The 17,500-nt window shown below is 36.0% G+C and overlaps 2 protein-coding genes across 2 annotated transcripts; both read left to right on the top strand.

The window, feature by feature from the left end:
- Positions 1 to 2,654: 2,654 nt before the first annotated feature.
- On the top strand, positions 2,655 to 3,626 carry LOC125034785. The gene is made up of 2 exons (XM_047626752.1): positions 2,655 to 2,711; positions 2,920 to 3,626. Exons 1-2 carry the CDS (start codon positions 2,697 to 2,699, stop codon positions 3,379 to 3,381), a joined length of 477 nt encoding a protein of 158 aa, XP_047482708.1. The 5' UTR covers positions 2,655 to 2,696; the 3' UTR covers positions 3,382 to 3,626.
- A 5,260-nt stretch (positions 3,627 to 8,886) lies between these two features.
- Positions 8,887 to 9,766, top strand: LOC125034660. Its single transcript, XM_047626562.1, has 2 exons — positions 8,887 to 9,603; positions 9,728 to 9,766. The coding sequence occupies exons 1-2, from the start codon at positions 8,887 to 8,889 to the stop codon at positions 9,764 to 9,766; spliced, it is 756 nt and encodes a 251-aa protein (XP_047482518.1).
- The last annotated feature ends 7,734 nt before the right edge of the window (positions 9,767 to 17,500 follow it).

Raw genomic sequence — 17,500 nt, 5'->3', positions numbered from 1 at the left:
GTTTTTCTTTAATAGCTGCTACATCACCGACGCGTGGATACGCTTGAGAAAAATACGTAGAGAGAGAGAAAAAATTTTACTGAGGCGACAACCGACACTACCGGCTTAAAAAAAAAAAAAAAAAAAAAAAAATGGTGACGATGCAGAGAATAATGAGCTCATGTAGTATATACTAAATGTTAACTAGACACACATCCTGCACCTTCTGCGTCATAGTTCATGTTCTCGTCCATGCGTACTGATACACATGCATGCTCTATGACACGACTGACTGCCCGTTGTAACAGTATCCTTGCTTAGGAACATGAATACGTGTCGTTCAACTCTTTACCTTCGAAAATGAGCGAAACATTTTCCAAATAAAATCCCGCTCGACGGACAAAAATGCATCGGAGTTTCGTATCAGAGGATTTAATATGGCGTCTCTAATGAATGAATAAAAGTTTTGAAAAAGAAATCTAGAGAGGTATGAATGAAAATGAATAATTCTACAATGTATGATTATACTGGAGTGTTTCGGTGTTACATCTTCCTTAGAATTACGAAGATTTGATGAAGATGAGACATAATTTGAGTCAGTTTCGTTTCTTGAATTGAAAATTGGTTTATTCCCGTCCATTCTCTTTCTAAATTTGACACACTGAATATCGTCCGTAGCCCGTTCGTAAGTTCGTGGCAAGATCTATGGTCTTGTTCAAGATTTTCTACGAACGTGCCACGGATCCCTTTTCACAGGGCACCGTAGTAATGCCTTAGGAACAATCTAAGAAAACCGCACAATGTTCGCGGATTATGTAGGGTCAGGAGGCCATTCCAGAACCCCATATTCCTACGGTGGCAGTAAGTTATTCTTGGGAACCCCTTACAACTTTCCTATGAACGAAGATTCGTACGGCGTTTATGCAAAACATCGCCGTTCGTAAGACGTTTGTGCGGCATTATTGGCCTTGTTCGGGGGCGAATAAAAGCCGCTTTTCGTGATGCGAGGGGCAACACGATGCAACACCTCGGCAAAGGTGTTACGGTCTATCCGGAGGTATGCTGGTCCAGCTCAGCGAAAGGTCTCGGTCTGCCCGTAGAGATGCCGCCTCTGCATCCAGCGTCGCCGTCTTCTCTCCAGGTTCTCTTGCCGCTGCCGGACCAAAGCAGCGGCTACAATCGCTAGAGCCTCTTCGTCCTGCAGCAGTATAAGGTGCAGCTGTAGTCTTCTGGGCATGATTGCCATCTTACAAATTACAAACTTCCACAAATCTTCTAGCAGATATGATCAAAACACACAATTTTGGAGAGAGTGGACGACCGCCATTTGTATACCACGAGAAAATGTGTCGAAAGCCGTAATATCTTCCTCCCAACGACTTCAAAATGCTGCGAGCTGCACATAGAAGTGCCGTACGGCCACCTTAAGAAGAGGATTTTCGTAAGATGGCCGTAAGTATGCCGAAGAAGATCACTCTTAGTTTTCTTCTCCTAATATGTTTGACCTCATTTCAAAATCTTTCTCAAGGGGAAGATTACGCCTCCTCTCTGAATTGGTTTAAAGTTCAGCTTCCTTGTCCCAATAAGCTTGATTTCCTCATTTCAGAGTCTGTCCATCAAAAAGATGCTCCCTGTGCTAAGCAACACTGCGATACAGCTTAACCACTGAACAAGCCAGTTTCCCTGTTAAAGCTTTGACTGTTATTTTTAGTTTAACATTCCATTTACATTCAGTTTTATGTAGATTTTTTATTTTATTTAAACTGTTTTACTTGATTTTGTACGAACGGTTTTTATTGGTTTTCGTTGTACCTTTTTAAACATTCCTTTTCTATTATTTTCATTCACGATGACGCGATTTTATGACTACACTATTTTAGTTGTGTTTTTTTATGTTGTGCTTTCGATTACATCATTTAGATGTAATAAAGATGTTTGTGGCAGCCTTGGCTCTACTTTTCCTACTTTATATGTATATATATATATTTGCTCACACACATGCACACACACACACACACACACACACACACATATATGTATATATATATATTTGTGTGTGTGTGTGTACATATATATATATACATACATACATATATATATAATATATATATATATAAACATATGTATATATATATATGCAAATAACAATGATATGAAAGATTATAACAATGTCAATAGTGATATTGAAAATGATATATATATATACATATATATACATATACACACACATTTGCGTGTGTGTATACATAAACAGATAAATATATAGTATCTATACTGTAGTTTTTTATGTTTTTGATTATAAAATAAGGATTTTCTTATTTACAAAACTTGAAAAGTTGGCCATGCATTCAGCTCCTTAAACTCGTGTTAATCTCGAAGAAACAATACGAACAATTTCGTTTTTTATCTGATTTTTCATCTTCGCTATTTCCTTTCATTTCCTCAGTTTATTCTTTTTGTTTTTCACATTTTCTTCATCTTTCTCATTTTATTCTTGTTCTTCGTTTTTTTTTTTGTTTTGTGTATGTTTTCTTTCGTTTATGTTATTATTGTTATTCGCACCTCTGTTCGTAAAAGAAAAAAAAAAAAAAAATGGCGGGCTCGGTGCCGGTGTTCCTCCAACCGGCGACGTCACGTGATATAAAGCCTCCGGAGGGTCTGGTACAAGCCAGTGTGCATTCTGACAAGACGCTGATCACACCTCTTCGCTCTCCATCATGATCATTCTGCCGGTATTTTTTTCAGCTTTTTTTTTTTTTTTTTCTTATTTGCGAGTGTAGGTATGAAAGCGAAAGAGGGATAGGCAAGGAGATGAGCAGATAGAGATAGGTAAAGTAAGAGAGAGAAAGCAAGAATGAGTGGGAGACAGATGCAGAAAGTGAGAAAGCGAAAGAGAAAGAAAGAGAGGCCGAGATTAACTTCATTCTTCTCCTCCTCCAGCTGCTCCTCTTCCTCCCATCGCTCTCCACGGCGCACTTCGGCCTGTTGGCAAACCTGACAAACGCGCTCAACGATGCCACCTTCACAATCGAACTTGGCACCACCGCCTGCGAGGGTTTCCTGCTGAACGCCACGAGTGCCTTGCTAAGTGGCGCTCCTCTCATTAACATCACCTTTAATGACTTCTTCCTCTCCGGACTCACGCGCTTGCAATCGCTTGAAGAGACCAGCCCTCTGACTCGCCTCTTCAACAGAACGAGCTGGCTGTCCAACTGGGCAGACAGATTCGGAACTCTGAACATTACCATTGGTTCTCGCTGGCCAAGCTGGGGAGATCGATTGGCCAGTTTCAACGGGACTGGCCTTTTCTCGACCATCCTGCAGAACAAGATCACTCTGTTAAACAACACACTCCAAAGCGGGTTCTTTAACAGGCCTCTCTTCAACCTTTTCAGTGGTTAAAGCGATGAACGAGACGAGATTACCCTGGATTACCGACTGTACGAAATGACACAACGGCCGTTAACTGAAGACTCGCTTTCCTCTCCTACATATTCCAGTGGAGATTTCAACGTGTTATAGACTTGTTCTTCTTAATGCCAGAGGTAATAGGACCCACCAACTGCTATTTCTCCTGTGTGTGTATCGACTGATGTGATTTTCACAAGTACTGCACTTAAATAAAATTGATTAAAGAGCTGACATAATCGCTTGTTTCACTTAGATCTCTAATGACAGGTATTCTTTAGGATTTAAGTTGATTACTGAGCAGTACACGGCATTATACGGTATGCTTGTATGCTGTTTTGAACATGTAAAAATAAGTAACACACCCGTATATGACTATGACAATGTCAAGATAACGACAAAAGCAATGTTATTGATAATAAAAACAATGAATAATGATAATAATGCTTCATGATGATGATGACATTACTAGTTATGACAACAATAACAATAACAGTCATAGTAATGAAAACAATAATCAGAAAACAAAATATGCAAATCTGCGCCACTAACCGAAATACCTATTATAATATACAATCTCACGCTTTCTAAGGAACTGACCATTTTGCCATAGTCAACTTACCCTCAGATTTTCATCGCAATAAGTCAATTTGAAAGCAGTTTAGAAATGAGGGCTGCTTTACTGCATAATGATTATTCCGATGATAGTAATAACAAGAATAATTATGGTTGTAATCATAATAATGACGATGATAATACAAGCAATAAAAATATATTGATTATGATATGGATGATAATGAAAATGATTAAGATAAGCATGATAATGATAATGATAGTAATAGTAATAATGACAATAACGATGATTATGAAGAAAATGAAACAAAAAAAAGGCAGATCTCAGGTGTTAGTGATACTCCATCATGTTCGAAATTCAGAAGTGAGTCATCAGTACAATTACATATATAGTACATATATAGTATTTACACATCCTCATATTTAGAAGATAAAAAGAAGACTAAACAAGACCTTGAAAACATGATCAAACAAACGAAAGGAGTCAGCGTAGAAAAGGGTTAATTGCTAAATGCCATAAAGACTAAGATCATGGTTATAGACAAACACCGAACAGATTTTACCAGAATCAAAATAGATGGCACTGACTTAGAGGAAGTGAACGATTTTGTTTATATTGGGTCCATTATCAACACCATGGGTGGCAGCAGTCAAGAAATAAAAGAAGGCTTGCAATGGCTAGGAACACGGTCCAAATTATGAAAAGTGCAGCAAACAGCATAAAATTAAAACTTCGACTTCTGCGAGCAACCGCTTTTGTGGTTGCTTCGTATGGAAGCGAATTATGGGCGTTAACCAAACTGGACGAGAAACGGATCGATGCCTTTGAAATGTAGGCTTACAGAAGACTTCAGAGAGTGAGCTGGACAGACAGAAGAACAAATTGTTGGGTTTTGGAGAAAGTTGGTACCAATATGACAATTTATTAGAATATCAACGAACGAAAAATGCGTTATTTTGGACATGTTATGAGGAGAAACAGTCTGGAGAAGACATTGATTCAAGGCAGCACAGAAGGGAAGAGAAGACGAGGAAGACCAACAACACCGTGGTTTAAAGATATCTCAGCCTGGTCAAGGGAAAGCTTGCCAGCTGCAGCAGCATCGGCCTTGGACAGAGAGAGGTGGCGCGCAATCATAGCAACCACAGCAGCGCGTTTCGCGCCACCTGACTGAACTGACTGACAGATTTAGTATAGTGTTAACGTGTCAGCCTCTCATCCCAATGGTCGGCGGTTCGCGCCCCGCCCAGGCGCGAGAAGTTGCAGTTGTCGCCTGGAGGTTACTGCTGTGGCTGGGCACCACGGCGGGTAAGGACTAAGCCGAGACAGCACCAGCTGACACACGTTAGTGAGTCGGCATTAGTCGAACACAGGCCGGGCTCCCCTCATGGGCATAGCCCGGGCGAGGCTTGGCTTCGCATATCGGACTTATACTTACAGTGCACACAACCAAACCTCTGCGCACATGTAAACGAAAAGGTGGACACCCACACTCACAAACGCGCCTAGACATGCTGTTTATGTGTATTTACACACACACATATATATGTATACATTGTATGTATATTCACACATGCGCATACATATGTATATCATTATCTATATGTGTATCTTTCTCTCTGTCTCTTTATACGGTGTGCATATATATACACACACAAATATATGTGTGCATGTGTTGGGTGTGGGAATTTGTATGTGTTATATTTATATATACACATATGTCTATATATTTGTATATGCAAATGTCTATATATGTATGCATATATATATATAATGTACATATATGCATGCAGTATACATATATACACACACAGTATGTATATGTATAAATATATATATATACATAACAGCTTGAATTGGCTGCCTACCCCTGCTCAGTATTCATACGCCAGCACTAATTGATATCACTGTAGACGTGTTTAGTCACGTGACCTCCCGCCCCGCTGCCGGGTCATCCCCCAACAGACAGAATCGGTCCAGCCTTCGTCGAGAGCAGAATATTCTTGTCCTCCACGTGACCCGTCCTCCGCTCCCCAAGGACATCGCCGAATCCTGTAATCTCTCATTATTATTTGGCGTGACGCTATACATCTTCAGGAATGGAGACTCACACCTATCGATAATTTTCCCTGTACATACCGGAACGTTGCAATCCTGCTGCTGCACCCCAAAGGAGGCCATTACAATATGTATATATACATCATAAAAAATACAAATAAAAGAGTATGTTTTTTCTTAACGCTGCAGCAAGTACCATGTCACCTTGAATCCCCACACGGAACTTATAAAACCTTCGTCTTCTCTTACTGTGTGAATCCAAGCGTCTGGCGAGAAGGATGAGTTTCCGTCCCAATGAATTAAGAGAAAAAATAAATGAATGAGAAGATTTTAAAAGGAGAGAGAGATAAAAAAAAAAACTGCATGTTTGGATATTCAAAAGGTTTATTGATGAAGAATTTCTATGGTCTTATAAAAATAGCGTTTATTATGCATTCTATACCATATGGTCCTTACCAGTAGTAGAAATAAGAATTACGATACAATTGCATGATGGCAATGATGATAATTAAAACAGCATTGATAATAACAGTAATAATAGTGATTAAGCAATATTAAAATAATAACTGCCAATAGTAATAACAACTGTAGTAACAAGAAACCACCCAGAGAATTTGAAACACACACAAATCTACCACAAGACTCAAACAAGACGGATTTTCAGGTTGTAGCATTTTCAGTGACTGGAGATAATGACCATGGAACCATTAGCCTTATTACAGGGAAATACTCTTATCCGGTTCTTCCCAAAATCTAATCGACTGGTCTAAGAACGTGATCCGCCCCCTTCTCTCTCTCACTCTCTCTCTCTCTCTCTCTCTCTCCTTTTTTTTCCCGTCGTTACCTCTCTGTGAAATCCTGCGCCTTCACCTATCTACCAATCACCTATTTAAGATTAAACCAGTAAACATCATGTTAATGATGATAGCAATGTTAATAATGATAATGATGATAATTGTGATGATAATAACAATGATGACAACGATAATAATGATGTTGATAAAAATAATGATAATAATAACAATAATGATAATCATGTTGATAGTGATGATGGTAAGAACTGTAATGGCAATAACAACCATTATGATAAGGATAACATTAAAAATGGTAATGATTATAATAATAATAATAAATTTAATAAAAATCATAAAGAGTTCTAATAATGCTGATAATAGCAATACCGATGATAATAAAGAGAACATCCATGATAGTTTGAATGATAACAGGGATAATAATAATAATAATAATAATAATTATAATAATGGTAATAACGATGGAGATAACAATAGTAGGTGTCAAATGATGATGATAACAACAACCATAATTCTGATCATGACAATCATGGTAATGATGATACTACTTGATGATTGTTATCATTACCATTATCACTGGTCCTGACATTCATAGAGAAAGTAGTAATAACGATAATAGGAATAACAATAATAAAAAAGATGGTGATAATGATAGTGATAATTAAGCAATATTAGAAAACAGCATTAGTAATGATAAAAGTGATGATGATAATGATCTTGAAGATAATGATGATGGTAAACTACTACTAATAATAATGATAATGATAACAATAATGATAATGATAATGATAATTACAGTAATAACAGTAGTAGTTGTTGTAATAATGCTGTTTAAAATAATAATGACAATGATGATGATGATAATAATAATGGTAATATTACGAATAATAATGATAATGATAATTATAGTAATAATATTGATAATGATAATAAAGATAACAGTAGTAATAACAATACTAATGATAATATTAATAATTCTAATATTGATAAGATTGATAATAATAATAATAATAATAATAATGATAACACCGACAACAACAATAATAATAATGATAATGATATTAAACTTGATATCAATGATAAAATCAACGAATAATAATAAAAATAATAAATATAATAACAATAATAATAATAATAATAATGATCCACTTCCCTCCTGCTCCTGCTTAAACTCCACCCCCCTCCTTCGCTCCCCCTCCCTCCCCCCTCCAATTTTTTTTTCCTTTTTAAGTCCTCTTCTTCTGCCCTCTGTTTCTCCTTCCCCATCTTCCTTTTCTCTTTAAGCTTCCCCACCCTTTCCCCTCCTTTTCTCCCTCTCCTCCCTTTCATTTCCCCCTTCCTTTCCTTTTCTCCTTCTCCCCCTTCTCCCCCTACCCCCACTGATTGTCGTGTGAAGAAAATGTGCATGGACTAACGGTCTTATTACTACAAGGCAGTGTACTTGCCTCAAAAAAGAATGATAATTATAATAACAATGATAATAATAACAGTAATAAGGTTATGATAATGGTAAGAATAACCATTCAATAATGATAATAACAATAACAGCAATAATGATATTGATAAATCTGGAATATTATTCTTCGATTCGTAACGAGCGTGTCGGTGCATTCTTTAATATTTACAGTCTCAATTTTCTTCCCATATTACACTAAAATAAAGTCCGCAGTCACAAGGAATATATTTCTAGGCATAACTCGCACAGATTCGATCAAAATAGAGTTTTTGAGACCACAATCACGTGATAATTATATGAGGTGCAATATTCAAGTGTAATGAGTGGCCGGAAGAATCACGAGCAAAATTATAATATGATCGTAATGATGATATCAATGCTCATAGTAAATGTAACCCCATCGATAAAAATAAGAATGATGCCTTTAAAGTGATAACGATAATTATAATAAAATTACATATAATAACGATAGGGGTAATAGATCTGCGTTAAAAATAAGTTTGACACACTAGATCAAATGACAAAGACAGAGGAAATATGGCAGATGATGAAAAACAGTATCAGTGAGGCTGCAAAAGAAAGAAAAGAGGAGACAAGAAATGGATGAACAAAAACAAATCCTGGACCTAATGGAAGACAGAAGGAAAGCAAACGATGTAAATAAATACAAGGAACTGGACAAATTGGTAAAGAAGAAATGTAATGCAGCAAAGGAAGAATGGATAAATAAGGAGTGCACTGAAATCGAAATGAACACAAACATCGATAGCAAACTCTTGCACAAAAAGATACAAGAAGTGAAAGGAAAGAAAGCTACAGCGAAAACTGGCTGCCTAAAGTCTAAAGATGGTGCTATTCTTAAGGAAAAGGAGGATATTCTAAACCGATGGTCTGAATACATTGAGGAGCTCTTTCACGATGACAGAGGCCCACCACCTGAGATTAGTAATATAGATGAAGGACCTGTAATCCTCGAAGATGAAGTACGCAATGCCTTTAGAAAGATGAAGAGTGGTAAAGCACCAGGACCTGATGACATCCCATCCGAATTGATAATTGCATTAGATGAACTGGCAATTAAGGCGGTTACAAATTTACTGAACAGTATCCACGACTCAGGCAACATCCCAGAGGACATGAAGAAGTCTATATACATTGCAATTCCTAAGAAACCAGGTACAGTCGAATGCGATCAACACATGAACAGAATGAGAAACAAAATACTACCAGAAATATCAGAGACACAATTTAGATTCATGGCTGACAAAGGAACAAGAAATGCAAACTTGATGACTCTCATGGAAAGATCCACCGAGGTACAAAAAGACTTACATCTCTGCTTCATCGATTACTTAAAGGCGTTTGACAAAGTTAGGCACTCAGATTTATTTGGTTTATTTGATTTTATTTAGAGTCCTGAGAAACCTATACTGGGAGCAGGAAGCAGCCATCAGAGTCGATCATGACTGCAGCGAATAAGACCAATCGGTAGAGGACTGAGACAGGGAAGTGACTTTTAACCTGATCTCTTCAACATCTATAGCGATGCAATTTTTGCGTAACATTGAAGAACACGAGGGAGTCAGTGTTGGTGGGCACATCAATAATTTAAGATATGCGGACGACACAGTCCTCAAGTTACAAAGAATCTTGAATACAGTGGCAGAGGAAAGCGAAAAGAAAGGACTACAGCTCAACGCAAAGAAGACAGAATGCATGGTGATTTCCAAAAAGGCCGTTATACCAAACTGCAAAATTTCATGCAAAGGAGAGTACATAAGTTAAGTGAAGTTTCAAATACCTCGGCTGCACTATCACACCCGATACCCTGAAGACGTATATATGGTCCACCCTTCTCTATGGTAGCGAGTGCTGGACTTTAACAAAGGACACAGAACGTCGACTGGAAGCAGTAGAGATGCGGTACATCAGAAGAATGTTGAAGGTCTCATGGACGGAAAGAAAAAACAACGAAGTCATGCGAATGGCTGGTTACAAAAGGTCACTTCTCCATACCATCAGAGAAAGACAGCTGAATTTTTTGGGACACATCATGCGAGTGAACGGACTGGAGAAACGCTTGCTATTGGGAAACATAATCGGCAAGAAAAGCAGGGGGAGGCAGCGGATCAAGTTCATGGACAGCCTCAACAAGTATATAAGTACAAAGAACCAACAATACACAATAAATGAACTCATTAGAAAGACTGAATGCAGAGAAGAATGGAGAACCATGATCGTCAATGTCTGCAAGACCAGACAAGACACCTGAAGAAGAATATCAGTAGCAAAGATGTCCTAATAAACAAAACAACAATAACTTTGATAATAATGATAATACGTATGATAATAGTAATGGTAATGATAGCAATTGTTATAATAATAATGATAAAGCAACAGTAATAAAAACGGTAGTAATAGTAATAATAATGAAAATAATAGTCATGATAATATTGATACTACTTCTACTTATAATAATGATAATAACAACAATAATAATAATAACGACAATTAAGTTAATGAGAGTAATGATCATGAGGATGACTATAATAATAGTTATAATAATAATAATAATAATTATTATTATTATTATAACGATAGTAATATAAAATAATATAATAACAATAATTATGATAACAATATCTAAAAATAATAATAACAGCAATAATAGTAATGATGATAATAGTAATAGTGATAATGATGATATTAATGATAATAATAGTGATATTGATGATATTAATGATAATAGTAATAGTGATAATGATAATAATGATAATAGTAATAATAGTAGTAGTAGTAATAACAATAATAATAATAATTACCATTATCAATAATAGTAATTATAATAACAATAATAATGTTGATGATTTGATAAAAATAATAATTGTAATAGTAATGGTAATAATAATGATAGCAACAACAATAATAACAGTGGTAATAACAATAGAATAGTCACAATAATAAAAATAGTAATAGCGATGATAATAATAATAGGAAAAAATTAAACAATAACAATGATAATAGTGATAATGTGATGCACCCCATGATATATAGCCGAAGGAATTGTTGAATAACTGCATACATGATATATATATATGCAGATGCTGACAGATTTAAAACCTATTGAAAAAAGTTTCCTAAAATGGATGTCATATTCTTAATTTAAATAAAATAGATGAATAAACTCGTAAGTCCACAGAATAAAAGACGTATAGACATTATGCTATATAGTTCACTGCATATAATACGCATGGATACGTACATATTTTCATGCTCGAGTCTTTTTTTTTTAATACTTCGTCCAGATCTAGCGTTTGGTTCCTTGCCTGGCCTGTATATAAGCGTCAGGCAGGCGAGGAGGATAGTCAGAGTTACTCAAGCCTTCTTATAGTTACCGTCGCCTCATCCGCCTCTTGACATCATGAATTTCAAGGTAAATTGCGAGTATGTTTCAAAAGTATGGTTGGAGTGTGTTACAGTGTGTTTTAAAGGTGAGGTCTGATGTATTGCGGGATTTTTATATGGGGAACTTAATAAGTTGAGAATATATTAATGTAGTAAAGAGTTCGGGCTTTTAAACCTCTACTTCAGAAAAGGTTTTTTTTTCCGACAAGCTTTTTCTTGCCTGTTGTAACTCAGGAATAAATAGTCTCGAATGCTTCGAAGCTACAGATACCTGCTTCGTTCGCCGTGTAAACGCAACACCAAACTGAATTCTAAAATACTTTCTCCCCGAAAGGTTTTCATCGTGCTGCTGACCGTCGCCACCCTGGCCACCGCCCAGCTGTTCGGAGGGCGCAGACCCGCCGGCGGAAGTTCTCAAGAGCTAGAGGCTGTGAAGGACGCAATGAACACTCTGGGCGACACCATCAGCAGCAGCACGGACAGGATGGAGAAGAGTCTCGGAGAATTCATGGAAGCTTTTGCAAAGGCGGTCGCCGACGCCACGGCGTCCTAAGGGAATAACGCAGGACGACGACAAGACGACCCTCGCTGGCTGAAACGACCTCTTTTTGTCCCTCTGGCATGAAATCGATTAATGGAAGAAACAAGTTACGTTCACTGGGACCGAAGATTTCCAAACCGTTAAGGTTTGTTTTTTCCTAGGAATATTCTGGAAACTCGTCGATGCACGTGCACCTTCTCAATACACAGGAATGTTCCAATGTTTCCTGCACTTCAGTTCTTGTGAATCATTAAAACTTTACCTGAAGACTGGAATTTCAATCGGAACCTTACTTAAACAAATAAATAAATAAATGAACGATTGAATGAGTGAATACATGCATAAATACATATATTTGTATATACATGAATACATACATGTATGCATATATATACAATATATATATACCTACATATATATACATACATATATATACATACATAAATGTGTGTATACACACACATACACACACATACATATCTATTTGTCTATGTATATATACATAATTATTCATAAATATATATATATTCATCTATATATATGTATATATATTTATGTATATATACATACATTTATTTATATATATATATTTGTTTATATATACATATATATATTTATTGATATATATACATATATAAACACATACATATATTACATAAACACATATGTGTTTATATACACAAACAAAAATACACAAATATATACATACGTACATAAGCAAATATATACATATATATACGTATACATATATATACATATGCAAATGCATACACACACACAAACACACGCATATATATATATACACACACACACATGCATAAATAGATAAATTATATATATGCATTTATGTGTGAATGCATATATGTATATATACAAATATACATATATATGCATATATAGATATATGTATATATATATATGTATATATATGAATATGTGTTTTTGTATGTGTATGTATGTATGTGTGTGAACGGGATGATATCAACGTCCACCTGCGGTTGATGCTGACTATGGCATTATTGTCTCTACCCATTCCCGTACAGGTAGAGCCAATGCCTGGGCGAAAGAACTTGAGGAGGAAGCTGTTGCGCATGCAGCATGCTCCCTCCAAGCAGCTGATGGATCCAAAAGAACGACATAGACCGATACGGTTTGGCACCAGCGGCGTCGCAGGAGTTGCCAGAACGAGGTCGCAAACGACAACGAATTGCCTCAGGAACTCCGGCTCCGGATTTTTCCTCAGGGTTGGTCCCCGAAGCCTATTCATCTTATAGACACACAAGGCAATGGATTGTTTTGTATAGGGTGGAGTCCCATAGCCTTTGACCATTCACGGACTGAATGTCGGGCACGACTATCGTACCTATGTCAGAATAGCCCAATTTTATCAAATCCGTGCATGTACTCACGCGCGCGCGTGATGATATTAGAATTCAATTCCTCGTCGCGGACTGTGCTCTGACTCTTAGCTCGAGCCCGAGAAAACGACATATCGGCTTGATAAGTCAAACGCAGGTGTCGTAGGGGAAGTCGCCTCCATGGCACAAGTGTTAGCGCGCCGAACCGCGGTTGATTAGGAAAGGCATCCAATCAAGCAAGGGTAGCATTGCCATATAACCTCTCAGTAGTGAACTGAGAGAGGCCTATGTCCTACAGTGGAATGAATGGTTGTTGGAAAATAAAGAAAGAATATATATATATATCATCATCATCATCAGCCTGGATCATTTATTAGTTGCTGCCTTTCATTTGCAGATTCACTAAAGAAAACAATATCATCTGCAAATCTTTGATTTTTTAGGTATTCGTCCCCAATTTTGATACCCTTTCCGATATATACCTCCTCCACTCAATGTCTTCGAATAGCTTCTAATACTGCTGGTATTTGTACAGAGTCAAATGCCTTTTCGTAGTCAATGAATGCCATACATATATACATATATAAGCACACACATACACACACACATATATATGCATATATATATATATATATATATATATATATATATATATATATATGCATACACACGCACACACACATATATAAATATATATATGTGTGTGTGTGTGTGTGTAAAATGCACATACACAAACACACAAGTTTAAATCTGTATGCATGTATATACATATACATACATATACATATATATGTATATATATACATATCTGTGTGTATATGTATATATATCTATATGTATGTACAGTTTTATATCTCTGTGTATATGTCTACACACACACATATATATGTATAAATATTTGTATAAGTGCATATATACATATATATTATACGTATACTTATATATGTAATATATATACATACATATACAAATATATGTATATATATACATATATATATAAGCAAACACACACAACGCATACACACATGTGCGTATATATATGCATATATATATATATTTATATGTATACATATATACATGTATTTATTTTTTTATTCACATGTACACACACACATATATATATATATATATATATGTGTGTGTGTGTGTGTGTGTACATACATATATATACATATACATGTGTATATATATATATAATATATATGTATATGCTTATATATACACATGTGTATATACATATATACATATATAACATATATATATGTACACATACACACACACACACATATGTACACATTTAGTATGCGTTTTTATCGAGAACTTTTTAGCATGAATCCTTTACAAACCGTCAGTATATGAAACAAAACAGTAAAGAGGAGCGCGTATATGTATACATATACATACATGCATGTATGCAGTTATACATACTGAGTAAGTATAGCTGTACAGCTCTGACACACACCCAGAGAAGGGACATACACCTAAGAGTGCAGACAAAATAACCCTTTATCACGAGCGTCGGACCGTATCTTGGATAGTTCAGCCCACTGCTTTTGCGACGCTTGGTGCCTGGTATTTAAAGTCAGTGTAAGCTCTCAGGGGTGTCAGTGTCGACCTGAGCTTCAGCATCGCTACAACACCTTTTGCAAACACGTCGCTCTTACTCTCGCCGAAATCATGAAGCTCATGGTATAAAAAAACGAATTCAGAGATTTTAAGATTACGGAGTATAGTCTATAAAAATATTTTTTTTTGTATATCTGTCAGATAATTAGATAGTATTATCAGCATCGCTAAAAACTTCTGCAAATACCCCGGCTTTTACCGAGTCTGTAGCAAGATTTTAATCTTCTTTCTCTCAGATATATAGTAATCAATCTGTTTTATTCCACCCACAGACTTTGTTCCTGCTTCTGGCCACTGTCATCGTCGTTGCCACGGCTCGCAGGGGGCGACACAGGCCCATGGGAGGCAGCTTCAGTCTCGACCTGTCTTCCTCCAACATCACCGCCCTCACCGACACCATCAGCGGCTGCACTTCCAGACTCGAGGTCAACTTTGCGACCTTCATGGAGTTCCTTCTTGAAGTCGTAGCCAACGTGACGGCAACGTAATAATAGTGGACACGAGATCGGGAGGGAAAAGGCGGCGAGGTCGACCCTTTCTGAACGTCGTGGGAACGACCCTCTGGATTACCATGACGTCACGAGAACGACCCTCTGGATTACCACGACGTCACGAGAACGACCCCTCTGGATTACCATGACGTCACGAAAATGACCCTCTGGATTACCATGACGTCATCAGTACGATCTTTTCTGGATTACCAAGACGCTTCGGCAATTCACTCGACCTAAGAATATGGCGCACGCATTTGTCAGCTCTTTCAATCAATAAATGCATCACAAACTCTTGATTCACTTTCCTTATTCCATAGAGTTTAATGTTTAATCGTTTGATAAAGATTTATGTTAACGAGGAAAGGGAGACAGACATAGACACAGATGGATTGGCTGATATATATTAAGAGATACAAAGATGAATTAACGAGTAAGTTAACAGAAGATATGGAATGAGGCAATTATGTATGTGAATAGTTATATATATATATATATATATGTGTGTGTGTGTGTGTGGATATATATTTATATATATGAATATATAATATATATAATATACATGTATATATAGTGTATATATATGTTCATATATATAAATATATATATATGTTCATATATATAAATACATATTTATACATATATACATGCATACATATATATAATGTATATATGTATATATATACATATATATGTATATGAGTGTAAGTGCGTGTTTGATTGTATGTGTATGTGAGTGTATATGTGTGAGTGTGTGAGTGTATGAGTGTGTGTGTGAGAGAGAGTGCGTGAGTGTATGTGTGTACACACACATATATATATATTTGTATGTATACATTTTATGAAATTTATACACACATATATATATATTCATATTTATATAAATACATATATATACATGTATACATATGTACATGACAGCCGCGATACTCCTGTGGTTAGCGCACTGGACTCCGACCCTCGTGGTCCCGAGTTCAATTCCCCGTCGCGGCGGTCGTAATAATGCCTGCGTTCTGACTGCTGGCTCGAGCCCGAGAAAACGACATATCGCCTTGAGAAGTCAAACGAAGGTGTCGTAGGGGAAGTCGCCGCCGTGGCACAACTGTTAGCGCGCCGAACCGCGGTTGATTAGGAAGGGCATCCAATCAGGCAAGGGTGGCACTGCCATATATCATCTCAATAGTGAAAGGCCTATGTCCTGCACTGGAATGAATGGATGTTAAAAAAAAAAAAAAAAAAAAAAATACATATACACATATATATGTATCTATATATGTACATATGTATACATGTATATATATATATATGTATTTATATATATATGAATATATATATATGTATTTATATATATGTGTATACATTTTATAAAATGTATACATACAAATATATATACACATAAATATATATATTTATTTGTATGTATATATTTCATAAAATGTATACACATATATATATGAATACATATATATATATTAATATATATAAATACACACATATATATAAACATGTATACATATGTACATATATACATATATATGTATATATATACATTATATGTATATATATACATATATATGTGTATATATACATATATATGTTTATATATATACATATATATGTATATGAGTGTGTGTGTGTTTGAGTGTGTGAGTGTGCATGTGTGTGTGAGTGTATGAGTGTGTGTGAGTGTATGAGTGTGTGTGAGAGAGAGAGAGTATGTTAGTGTGTACACACACACACACATATATATGTATGTATAAATTTCATAAAGTGTACACACACACACACATAT

Source organism: Penaeus chinensis, chromosome 18, assembly GCF_019202785.1.
Source record: "Penaeus chinensis breed Huanghai No. 1 chromosome 18, ASM1920278v2, whole genome shotgun sequence".
NCBI lineage: Eukaryota > Metazoa > Arthropoda > Malacostraca > Decapoda > Penaeidae > Penaeus > Penaeus chinensis.
Note: the sequence above shows the minus strand (reverse complement) of the source record. Positions and strands in the feature narration are given on the sequence as shown.

Excerpts from the sequence above, each read along its gene's own strand:
- LOC125034660 (XM_047626562.1), top strand. The coding sequence starts at position 8,887 with ATGGATGAACAAAAACAAATCCTGGACCTAATGGAAGACAGAAGGAAA. Across the intron at positions 9,604-9,727 it reads TCATGGAAAGATCCACCGAG|GAAGCAGCCATCAGAGTCGA; the intron begins GTACAAAAAGAC and ends TACTGGGAGCAG.